Raw genomic sequence first — 13,085 nt, 5'->3', positions numbered from 1 at the left:
CCTCCCCCCCTTCCCCCCCAACCCCCTCAGCCCCCCTTCCCCCACTCACTTCCCCCCCTCCCCCCCCTCACTTCGCCCCCCCTCCCCCTCCATCCCCCCCTCCCCCCCCTCACTTCCCCCCTCCCCCCCCACTCCCTCCCCCCCTCCCCCCCCCACACTTCCCCCCGCCCCCCCCATCTCCCCCCTCCCCCCCAACCCCCTCAGCCCCCCTCCCCCCCCTCACTTCCCCCCCTCCCCCCTCCCCCTCCATCTCCCCCCCCATCCCCCCCTCCCCCCCTCACTTCGCCACCCCTCCCCCTCCATCTCCCCCCCCCTCCCCCCCTTTCCCCCTCCATCCCCCCCTCCCCCCTCCATCTCTCCCCCCCTCCCCCCCTCACTTCGCCCCGCCCCCCCCCAGCTCCCTCAGCCCCCTCAGTTCCGCCATCCTCTCCCCGATGGACCGATCCAGATTGACGGTAACGGGGAGCAGCGTTTGGGCGTCGCGGGCGCTGAACGGGAACGGACGGCTCAGGAAGGCCCGGAAGAGCCGCGGATCCGCGTCGAGGCCCAAAGCGCTCCGCAGCGGCTCCCGGAAGGCGCCCAATTCGGCGCTGTGCCGTCGGAAAACGGCCCAAAGCGGAGCGGCGGCGTCGCGGGGGTCGCCGTCCCGTAAGCACTGCAGCAGCCAACTGAGGCGGCACGGCCAGCGCTCCGCCAGCACCACCCACGCCGCCAACAGCCGCGGCACAGAGCGCGGCGCGGAGCTCAGCGGGTGAGGGAGGAGGTGGGGGGGGCGGGGGGGTGGGGGGTTATGGGGTGGGGGATGGGGGGGTGAGAGGTGGTGGGGTGGGGGGTTGTGGGGGGGGATGTTATGGGGTGGAGGGTTATGGGGTGGGGGGTTGTGGGGTGCAGGGTGGGGGGGTGAGGGGTTATGGGGTGGGGGGGGTGGGGGGCTGCAGGAGGGGGTCTTATGGGGTGGGGGGTTGTGGGGTGGGGGGGGATGGGGTGAGGGGTTGCAGGAAGGGGTGCTGTGGGGTGGGGGGGAATGGAGTGGGGGGTGATGGGGGGCGGGATGGGGGGGTGAGGGGTTGTGGGGGGGGATGTCATGGGGTGGGGGGTTATGGGGTGGGGGGTGGGGGGGTGAGGGGTTGTGGGGTGGGTGGGGTGGAGGGTGCTGGGGTGGGGGGTTATGGGGTGGGGGGCTGCAGGAAGGGGTCTTATGGGGTGGGGGGGGATGGGGTGAGGGGTTGCAGGAAGGGGTGCTATGGAGTGCGGGGTTGTGGGGTGGGGGGCTGCAGGACGGGGTCTTATGGGGTGGGGGGTCGTGGGGTGGGGGGTGGGGGGCTGGGAGGCTGTAGGGTGAGAGGACGAGGGGTGGGGGGCTGTGGGGTGGGGGGCTGTCAGCTGTGGGGCTGTGGGGCGCGATGTTGTGGGGCTCCATTCTATGGGGCTCCGCCCCCTGGATTTCCACCCCATAGAGTTCCTCTGCCCCATAGATTTGTGCCCCATCGGGCTCCTCTGCCCCATAGATCTCCACCCTATGGGGCTCCATCTTGCCCATCTCTACCCCATAGAGCTCTTCTGCCCCATACATCTCTTCTACCCCACATCCCCCCACCCCATAGCCCTCCTCTGCCCCACATCTCTTCACCCCACATCTCTCTGCCCCACAGCTCCCTGCCTCATAGGTCTCCTCCGCCCCATAGACCTCCTCTGCCCCACATCTCCCTGCCCCACATTTCTCCACCCCATAGATCTCTGCCCCACACCTCCCAGCTCCACAGCTTCCCTCTGCCCCACATCTCCCCTCCCCATAGATCTTCTCTGCCCCACCTCTCTTCACCCCACACCTCCCAGCCCCACATCTCCCCATCCCACAGACCCCATCCGCCCCACAGACGTCCACCCCATCGACCTCCTCCACCCCACACTTCCCTGCCCCACAGATCTCATCCGCCCCGTAGACCTCTGCCCCATAGACGTCTGCCTCATCGATCTCGTCCTCCCCCCACCTCCCAGCCCCACACCTCCCCCCCCCACAGACCCCATCCGCCCCATAGACGTCCGCCCCACCGACCTCCTCCACCCCACACCTCCCAGCCCCACAGACCCCATCCGCCCCGTAGACCTCTGCCCCGTAGACATCCACCCCATCGACCTCGTCCTCCCCCCACCTCCCAGCCCCCCAGCCCCCCTCCGCCCCATAGCCGTCCGCCCCATCGATGTCGCCCTCCCCATCGCTCCCCCCCCCCCCCCGCGTCGCGGCGCAGCGGTGCAGGAGGAGGCGGACGGTGATGGGGACCACGTTGACGATGCGGCGCAGCTGCGCCCCGTCGGAGGGGAGGAAACGCCACAGCGCCCCCTGCGGGTCGTGCAGGGAACGCAGCGCCGCCCGAACGCACTGCCGCGTCTGCCGCTCCAAAAGCCGCGCCCGGCAGCGCCCCGTGGGGGGCAGTGGGGGATCCCCATAGGGCCATGGGTGCTCCCCATGGGGCGATGGGTGATCCCCATGGGGCCATGGGTGATCCCCATAGGGCCATGGGTGCTCCCTATGGGGCCATGGGTGATCCCCATAGGGCCATGGGTGCTCCCCATGGGGCGATGGGTGATCCCCATAGGGTGATGGGTGATCTCCATAGGGCCATGGGTGATCCCCAGTGAGCAGTAGGTGCTCCTCATAGGGCGATGGGTGCTCCCCATAGGGCGATGGGTGATCCCCATGGTGTGGGTGCTCCTTATAGGGCGATGGGTGATCCCTATGGGGTGATGGGTGCTCCCCATAGTGTGGGTGCTCCCCATAGGGGGATGGGTGATCCCCACTGAGCAGTAGGTGCTCCTCATAGGGCGATGGGTGATCCCCATGGTGTGGGTGCTCCCTATGGGGGGAAGGGTGCTTCTCATGGGGCAGTGGGTGCTCCCCATAGGGCGATGAGTGCTCCCCATAGTGTGAGTGTTCCCTATGGGGCAGTGGGTGCTCCTTATGGGGCAGTGGGTGCCCCTCGTGCTGCACTGTGTGCCCCTCACGGTCCATTGGGTGCCCCCTGAGGTGCAGTGGGTGCTGCTCGTGGTGTGGGGGGCCCTCGTGGTCCATTGGCTGCCCCTTGGAGTCCATTGGGTGCCCCTCGGGGTCCACTGGGCGCCCTTTGGGGTCCCTCGGCTGCCCCCTGCTTTGCATTGGGTGCCCCTCATGGTCCATTGGCTGCTCCTTGGAGTCCACTGGGTGCCCTTTGGGGCCCATTGGGTGCCCCGTGCTTTGCATTGGGTGCCCTTTGGTGTCCATTGGGTGCCCATAGCATTGCATTGGGTGCCCCTCAGAGTCCATTGGGTGCCCCTCATGTTGCATTGGGTGTCCACAGCTTTGCGTTGGGTGCCCTTCAGGGTCCATTGGCTGCCCATAGCATTGCATTGGCTGCCCCTCATGCTCCATTGGTTGCACCTTGGGGTCCACTGGCTGCCCTTTGGGGTCCCTTGGGTACCCTTTGGGGCCCATTGGCTGCCCCTCATGTTGCATTGGCTGCCCTTTGGCGTCCCTTGGGTGCCCTTTGGGGTCCCTTGGCTGCCCATAGCATAGCATTGGGTGCCCCTCATGTTGCACTGGCTGCCCTTTGGGGTCCCTTGGCTGCCTATAGCATAGCATTGGCTGCCCCTCATGCTCCCTTGGCTCTCCTTTGGGGTCCGTTGGCTGCCCCTCATGTTGCATTGGCTGCCCTTTGGGGTCCTTTGGCTGCCCATAGCGTACCATCGGCTGCCCCTCGCGCTCCCTCTGCTGCCCTTTGGCGTCCCGCGGCCGCCTTTTGCTCCTCCGCGGCCGCCCTTTGCTCCCCCCCTCCGCCCCCCCCCACCCCCCGTCCCCCCCCCACCCCCACCCCACCTCCCCTCCCCCCCCCACCGCCCTCCCCACCGCCCTCCCCCTCTCCCCCCTCCCCATTCCGGGCACGCAGAACGGCACCCCGACGATCCTCCTCACGTAGACGTACGCGTTCCCCCCGACCCCCTTCAACGCTTCGGCCCCTTCCAGGCACTCCACCACCGCCCGGGGCTCCATGGCCAACACGGACACGAAAGGCGACTTCGGGTCCGCCAAAAGCGTCCCGACGGCGTCCAAAACCCCCGCGCAGCGCTCCGCCCCGCAGCGCTCCGCCGCGCTGATCTCCATCACCACCCGCAGCCTCCGCCGCTCGAACGCCTCCATGGCCCCCAGGAAGGCGCTGAGCGCCTCCACCTCCTCCCTCACGCGGCTCATGAAGCCCAACTGCGGGCCGAACCTCAGCCTCGCGTCCCACCGCTCCACGCGGCTCTTCTCGCTCACGGCCGCCCTCCTCAGCACGGCCACGACGAGGGCGACGACTCCCGACGCCGAAGCGGAGCTCAGAGCCGCCCCGACGGCGCCGAGCGCGCGGTGCTCGCGGAGCCACGGGGAGCCGAGGGCCGCTAAGAGCAGCGCGGAGCCCACCGCGAGGGCGGCCAACGCGGCGCCGGCTTTGGCGCACGCGGCCGGGCGGAGCTCCCAGGCCCGGCCGCCCTCCGGGGCCGCCCCGCCGTCGTAGCGCGGCGCCGCCCCCGCCACGCGGAACACCGCGAGGGGCCACGGGCCGAAGCGGAGGCGGACGGAGCGGAGGAGGGCGGTGACCAAACCGGCCCAGAGGCGGTCGCAGCCCACGTAGTGCCAGGCGGAGAAGCGGACGAAGATGAAGGAGACGTCGGGGGGCGGCGCGGGGGGCGGCGGGGGGCGGCGGTGGACCGCGCGGCAGAAGGACAGGAAGAGGAGGGCGTGGAGCAGCGCCCAACCGCGCGCCGGACGGGGCGGGGGGCGGCCGCGCAGAGCGGAGCGGCGCTGCAGGGCGGCCGCGTGCGACAGCAGGGAGGCTGCGGGGGGAACGCACGTGGGTGGCGGCGGGGCGCGCCATTGGCTGCCGGAGTCACCCCCATAATACCCCCATTACCCCCCCATAACCCCCATAACCCCCCCATAACCCCCATAACCCCATAATAACCCCCCCAATACCCCCATAACCCCATATTACCCCCATAACCCCCCCATAACGCCCCATAACCCCATAATACCCCATAACCCCATAATGTCCCATAACCCCCCATAACCCCATAACCCCCCATAACCCCATAACCCCCCATAATGCCCCATGATATCCCATTATACCCCCATAACCCCATATTACCCCCATAACCCCCCCATAACCCCCCATAACCCCATAATACCCCATAACCCCCCATAACCCCATAGCACCCCATAACCCCATTACCCCCCATAATACCCCATAACCCCATAATGTCCCATAACCCCCCATAACCCCATAGCACCCCATAACCCCATAGCACCCCATAACCCCCATAACCCCATTACCCCCCAATAACCCCATAACCCCCCATAACCCCATAACCCCCCATAACCCCATAATACCCCATAACCCCCCAATAACCCCATAACCCCATAACCCCATAACGCCCCATGATATCCCATAATGCCCCATAACCCCATAACGCCCCATGATATCCCATAACCCCCCATAACCCCATAACCCCATAACGCCCCATGATATCCCATAATGCCCCCATAACCCCCCATAACGCCCCATGATATCCCATAATGCCCCATAACCCCATAACGCCCCATGATATCCCATAATGCCCCATAACCCCATAACGCCCCATGATATCCCATAATGCCCCATAACCCCATAACGCCCCATGATATCCCATAACCCCCCATAACCCCATAACCCCATAACGCCCCATGATATCCCATAATGCCCCATAACCCCATAACGCCCCATGATATCCCATAATGCCCCATAACCCCATAACGCCCCATGACATCCCATAATGCCCCATAACCCCATAACGCCCCATGATATCCCATAATGCCCCATAACCCCATAACGCCCCATGATATCCCATAACCCCCCATAACCCCATAACCCCATAACGCCCCATGATATCCCATAATGCCCCATAACCCCATAACGCCCCATGATATCCCATAATGCCCCATAACCCCATAACGCCCCATGACATCCCATAATGCCCCCATAACCCCATAACCCCATAACGCCCCATGATATCCCATAACCCCCCATAACCCCATAACCCCATAACGCCCCATGATATCCCATAACCCCCCATAACCCCATAACCCCATAACGCCCCATGATATCCCATAATGCCCCATAACCCCATAACGCCCCATGACATCCCATAATGCCCCATAACCCCATAACGCCCCATGATATCCCATAATGCCCCATAACCCCATAACGCCCCATGATATCCCATAACCCCCCATAACCCCATAACGCCCCATGATATCCCATAATGCCCCCATAACCCCATAACACCCCATGATATCCCATAATGCCCCATAACCCCATAACCCCATAACGCCCCATGATATCCCATAATGCCCCCATAACCCCCCATAACGCCCCATGATATCCCATAATGCCCCATAACCCCATAACGCCCCATGATATCCCATAATGCCCCATAACCCCATAACGCCCCATGATATCCCATAATGCCCCATAACCCCATAACGCCCCATGATATCCCATAACCCCCCATAACCCCATAACCCCATAACGCCCCATGATATCCCATAATGCCCCATAACCCCATAACGCCCCATGATATCCCATAATGCCCCATAACCCCATAACGCCCCATGACATCCCATAATGCCCCATAACCCCATAACGCCCCATGATATCCCATAATGCCCCATAACCCCATAACGCCCCATGATATCCCATAACCCCCCATAACCCCATAACCCCATAACGCCCCATGATATCCCATAATGCCCCATAACCCCATAACGCCCCATGATATCCCATAATGCCCCATAACCCCATAACGCCCCATGACATCCCATAATGCCCCCATAACCCCATAACCCCATAACGCCCCATGATATCCCATAACCCCCCATAACCCCATAACCCCATAACGCCCCATGATATCCCATAACCCCCCATAACCCCATAACCCCATAACGCCCCATGATATCCCATAATGCCCCATAACCCCATAACGCCCCATGACATCCCATAATGCCCCATAACCCCATAACGCCCCATGATATCCCATAATGCCCCATAACCCCATAACGCCCCATGATATCCCATAACCCCCCATAACCCCATAACCCCATAACGCCCCATGATATCCCATAATGCCCCATAACCCCATAACGCCCCATGATATCCCATAATGCCCCATAACCCCATAACGCCCCATGACATCCCATAATGCCCCCATAACCCCATAACCCCATAACGCCCCATGATATCCCATAACCCCCCATAACCCCATAACCCCATAACGCCCCATGATATCCCATAACCCCCCATAACCCCATAACCCCATAACGCCCCATGATATCCCATAATGCCCCATAACCCCATAACGCCCCATGACATCCCATAATGCCCCATAACCCCATAACGCCCCATGATATCCCATAATGCCCCATAACCCCATAACGCCCCATGATATCCCATAACCCCCCATAACCCCATAACCCCATAACGCCCCATGATATCCCATAATGCCCCATAACCCCATAACGCCCCATGATATCCCATAATGCCCCATAACCCCATAACGCCCCATGACATCCCATAATGCCCCATAACCCCATAACGCCCCATGATATCCCATAACCCCCCATAACCCCATAACCCCATAACGCCCCATGATATCCCATAATACCCCATAACCCCATAATATCCCATAACCCCCATAACCCCATTACCCCCCATAGCCCCATAATACCCCGTAACCCCATAACCCCCCAATAACCCCATAACCCCCCCATAATACCCCATAACCCCATAACCCCCCAATAACCCCATAACCCCCCCATAATACCCCATAATAACCCCATAATACCCCCATAACCCCCCCATAACCCCATTACCCCCCATAGCCCCATAATACCCCATAACCCCATAACCCCCCATAACCCCATAACCCCCCAATAACCCCATAACCCCTCCCATAACCCCATAACACCCCATAACCCCCCATAACCCCCTCATAACCCCCTCATAACCCCCCCATAACCCCATAATGTCCCATAACCCCATAATACCTCATAACCCCATAACCCCCCATAATACCCCATAACGCCCCATAACCCCACAGCGCCCCACAGCGCCCCGCAGCGCCCCGGCTGACCTTCGAGGTGCCGCAGAACGGCGCTCAGCCGATGGGCGCACGGAGCGAAAATCCCCACCGTGAGCGGAGCGGCGGCCGCGCAAACGGTGCGCGCCAAACAGTGCGCGTACAGCCGGTCCGGGGCTGCAATTAACGGCAATTAACAGTAATTAACGGTAATTAACGGCATGTGAGCCAAACAGTGCGCGTACAGACGGTCCGGGGCTGCAATTAACGGTAATTAACAGTAATTAATTAACGGATTAACGGCGTGTGAGCCAAACAGTGCGCGTAGAGACGGTCCGGGGCTGCAATTAATTAACGGTAATTAATTAACAGTAATTAATGGGGTATTGGGCTGTGAGCCAAACAGTGCGCGTAGAGACGGTCCGGGGCTGCAATTAACGGTAATTAACGGTAATTAACGGTAATTAATGGGGTATTGGGCTGTGAGCCAAACAGTGCGCGTAGAGACGGTCCGGGGCTGCAATTAATTAACGGTAATTAGCGGTAATTAGCGGTAATTAATGGGGTGTGAGCCAAACAGTGCGCGTACAGACGGTCCGGGGCTGCAATTAACGGTAATTAACGGTAATTAATTAATGGGGTATTGGGCTGTGAGCCAAACAGTGCGCGTAGAGACGGTCCGGGGCTGCAATTAGCGGTAATTAACGGTAATTAATTAATGGGGTATTGGGCTGTGAGCCAAACAGTGCGCGTACAGCCGGACCGGGGCTGCAATTAACGGTAATTAACGGTAATTAACAGTAATTAACGGCATGTGAGCCAAACAGTGCGCGTACAGCCGGTCCGGGGCTGCAATTAACGGCAATTAACGGTAATTAGCGGTAATTAATGGGGTGTGATCCAAACAGTGCGCGTACAGCCGGTCCGGGGCTGCAATTAACGGCAATTAACAGTAATTAATTAATGGGGTATTGGGCTGTGAGCCAAACAGTGCGCGTACAGCCGGTCCGGGGCTGCAATTAACGGCAATTAACGGTAATTAATTAACAGTAATTAATGGGGTGTGAGCCAAACAGTGCGCGTACAGACGGTCCGGGGCTGCAATTAACGGCAATTAACGGTAATTAATTAACAGTAATTAACGGCATCTGAGCCAAACAGTGCGCGTAGAGACGGTACGGGGCTGCAGTTAACGGCAATTAACAGTAATTAATTAATGGGGTATTGGGCTGTGAACCAAACAGTGCGCGTAGAGACGGTCCCGGGCTGTTAATTAACAGTAATTAGCAGTAATTAGCGGTAATTAACGGCATGTGAGCCAAACAGTGCGCGTAGAGACGGTCCGGGGCTGCAATTAGCGGTAATTAACAGTAATTAATTAACAGTGATTAATGGGGTGTGAGCCAAGCAGTGTGCATAGAGACTGTCCGGGGCGGTTAATAGTAATTAATTAATAGTAATTAATTAATAGTAATTAGATAATGAATGGGGTGTGAGCCAAACAGCGCGCGTACAGCTGGTCCGGGGCTGCCAATTAATGGGTATTAATGAGTTATTAATGGGTTATTAATGCGATATTAATGGGGCTATGGGATTATTGGGGCCATCGATGGGGTTACGGGGTCATTATGGGGTCATTGTGGGGTCATTGTGGGGTCATTGGGATTTGGGTTCGGGTTGGGGTCAGGTTGAGGTTTAGGGCCACGATTAGGATCACTTTTAGGGTCGGGTTTAGGATTAGGATCAGGTTTAGGGTCGGGTTGAAGATTAGGATCAGGTTTAGGGTCGGGTTGAAGATTAGGGTCGGGTTTAGGGTCAGGTTTAGGATTAGGGTTGGGTTGGGGTTGGGATTAGGATCAGGAACAGGTTTAGGATTAGGATCAGGTTTAGGGTCGGGTTTAGGATTAGGGTCGGGTTTAGGATCGGGTTTAGGATCAGGTTTAGGGTCGGGTTTAAGATCAGGTTTAGGGTCAGGTTTAGGATCACGTTTAGGGTTGGGTTTGGGGTCGGGTTTAAGGTCACATTTAGGGTCACATTTAGGGTCGGCTTTGGGGTTGGGTTTAGGATCACATTTAGGGTCGGGTTTAGGGTCACATCTAGGGTCACATTTAGGGTCGGGTTTGAGGTCGGGTTTAGGATCACATTTAGGATCACATTTAGGGTCGGGTTTGGGGTTGGGTTTAACATCACGTTTAGGGTCGGGTTTAGGGTCAGGTTTGGGGTCGGGTTTAGGATCACATTTAGGATCACATTTAGGGTCGGGTTTGGGGTCGGGTTTGGGGTCGGGGGGGGCCGTACCTTCGTGCTCCTCCCACTCCCACTCCCACTCGGAGCCGTCGCTGTCCCCATCGCTGTGGGGCGGCCCCACATCCAGCAGTGCTCCGCGCTCCTCCACGGAGCCCGAAGGGCGGCGCTGTGGGGCGGAATGGGGGATGCGGGTTATGGGGTGGGCTATGGGGTACGGGGGGTTGGGGGGTGTTATGGGGGGTTGGGGGGTTATGGGGTGGGGGGTTATAGGGGGATATGGGGTGTTATGGGGGTTGTGGGGTCAGGGGCTATGGGGGGGTATGGGGGCTTTATGGGGTGGGGGGTTATGGGGGGGTTTGGGGGAGGTATGGGGGGTTATGGGGTCGGGGGGTATGGGAGGGTTATAGGGGGTTATGGGGGCTTTATGGGGTGGGGGGTTATGGGGGACTATGTAGGGTCATTGGGGGGCTATGGGGGTCATTGGGGGGTTATGGGGTCGGGAGTATGGGGGGTCCCTGGGGGGCTATGGGGGGTTGTGGGGTCGGGGGCTATGGGGGGGTATGGGAGGGTTATGGGGGGTTATGGGGGCTTTATGGGGTGGGGGGGTCACTGGGGGGCTATGGGGGTTTATGGGGTCGGGGGCTATGGAAGGCCTATGGGGTGGGGGGTTATGGGGGGGTTTGGGGATATGAGGGGGCTATGGGTTGGGGGGCTATGGGGGGTATAGGGTGGGGGGTATGGGGGAGCTATGGGGGGTTATGGGGTCGGGGGCTATGGGGGGTCATTGGGGGGCTGTGGGGGCTTTATGGGGTGGGGGGGTATGGGGGGGTATGGGGGCTTTATGGGGCCGGGCTGTTCTGGGGGCAGCGTATGGGGCACAGCAGTGACCCCCACCCCATAGCCCACCCCATAGCCCACCCCATAGCCCGTGTGCAGCCCCACCCCACAGCCCACAGCCCATCCCCCAACCCCACATCCCCTATTCCCCACACATCACACCCCATACCCATCCCACACACCCCATATCCCACCCCAACCCCACAATCCCACCCCATATACCCCACATCCCATCCCACACACCCCATATCCCACCCCATACCCCATCCCACACCCCGCATCCCATCCCAATCCCATAACCCATCCCTCACCCATCCCATACACCCCATAGCCCACCCCATATACCCCACATATACCCCATATCCCATCTCATACACCCCATACCCCATCCCAACCCCACAATCCCATCCCATACACCCCATAGCCCACCCCATACACCCCATACCCACCCCATACACCCCATACCCCATCCCAACCCCACAATCCCATCCCATACACCCCATACCCACCCCATAGCCCACCCCATATACCCCACAATCCCACCCCATACACCCCCCATCCCATCCCATCCCATCCCATCCACCCCATACCCACCCCACCCCATAACCCACCCCACATCTCTCACCTCCATCACACCGTTCCCGGGTCCGACAGAGCTCTGGGTTTATGGGGTCGGGTCCGGATTTATGGGGTCGGGTCCGGATTTATGGGGTCGGGGCAGCCCCTCAGCAGTCTGTATTTATAGGGTCGGCTCAGCGCCCCGCAGCGCTCCGTGCTGATGGGGTTTGCTCCGTATTTATAGGATCTGCTCCGTATTTATAGGGTCGGCTCTGTATTTATAGGGTCAGGTCCGGATTTATAGGGTCGGGTCCGGATTGATGGGGTCTGGTCCGTATTTATAAGGTTCACTCCGTATTTATAGGGTCGGGTCTGTATTTATAGGTTCTGGTCTGGATTTATAGGGTTGGGTCGGGTCGGGACAGCCCCGCAGCACTCCGTACCAATGGGGTTCGCTCCGTATTTATAGGGTCGACTCCGTATTTGTAGGGTCCGGTCCAGATTTATAGGGTCGGGTCGGAGCGGCCCCGCAGCGCTCCGTCCCAATGGGGTTCGCTCCGTATTTATAGGGTCGGCTCCGTATTTATAGGGTCCGGTCCAGATTTATAGGGTCGGGTCGGGTCGGGGTGGCCCCGCAGCGCTCCGTCCCAATGGGGTTTGCTCCGTATTTATAGGGTCGGCTCCGTATTTATAGGGTCGGGTCCGGATTCATAGGGTTCAGTCCGTATTTATAGGGTCCGGTCCGGATTTATAGGGTCGGGTCGCGTCGGGGCGGCCCCGCAGTGCTCTGTCCTGATGGGGTTCGCTCCGTATTTGTAGGGTCGGGTCTGGATTGATGGGGTTCACTCCATATTTATAGGGTCAGGTCGCGTCGGGGCAGCCCCGCAGCGCTCCGTACTGATGGGGTTTGCTCCGTATTTATAGGGTTCAGTCCGTATCTATAGGGCTCAGTCCGTATTTATAGGGTCGGCTCCGTATTTGTAGGGTCCGGTCCAGATTGATGGGGTCGCACTGGAGCGGCCCCGCAGTGCTCTGTCCCGATGGGGTTCGCTCCGTATTTATAGGGTCGGGTCGGTGTTTATAGGGCCGGGCCCCTATTGACGGGGCCGGGGCGGTGTTTATAGGGCGGGGTCGGTGTTTATAGGGCGGGGTCGGGGCGGCCCCATCGGCCGGGCGGAAGTTGCGAAGTGCGGCGCTGAATCAGAAAGGGGAGAAACCGGAGAGGGGAGCCGCGATCCTACACGGGTGGGGCGCGGGGGGGTGCGGGGGTGGGGGGTGGGGTATGGGATATAGGGTATGGGATATGGGGTATGGGGTATGGG

General features: G+C 60.1%; 1 protein-coding gene across 1 annotated transcript; it reads right to left on the bottom strand.

Annotated features, from left to right (window-relative positions):
* Nucleotides 1-366: 366 nt before the first annotated feature.
* On the bottom strand, nt 367-12,797 carry NKPD1 (NTPase KAP family P-loop domain containing 1). Its single transcript, XM_040655099.2, has 6 exons — nt 11,831-12,797; nt 10,420-10,534; nt 8,176-8,298; nt 3,881-4,845; nt 2,090-3,829; nt 367-766 (listed from the first exon to the last, which is right to left on the bottom strand). Exons 1-6 carry the CDS (start codon nt 11,834-11,836, stop codon nt 374-376), a joined length of 3,342 nt encoding a protein of 1,113 aa, XP_040511033.1. The 5' UTR covers nt 11,837-12,797; the 3' UTR covers nt 367-373.
* Nucleotides 12,798-13,085: the final 288 nt, after the last annotated feature.

This window comes from Gallus gallus, chromosome 38, assembly GCF_016699485.2.
Source record: "Gallus gallus isolate bGalGal1 chromosome 38, bGalGal1.mat.broiler.GRCg7b, whole genome shotgun sequence".
NCBI lineage: Eukaryota > Metazoa > Chordata > Aves > Galliformes > Phasianidae > Gallus > Gallus gallus.
Note: the sequence above shows the minus strand (reverse complement) of the source record. Positions and strands in the feature narration are given on the sequence as shown.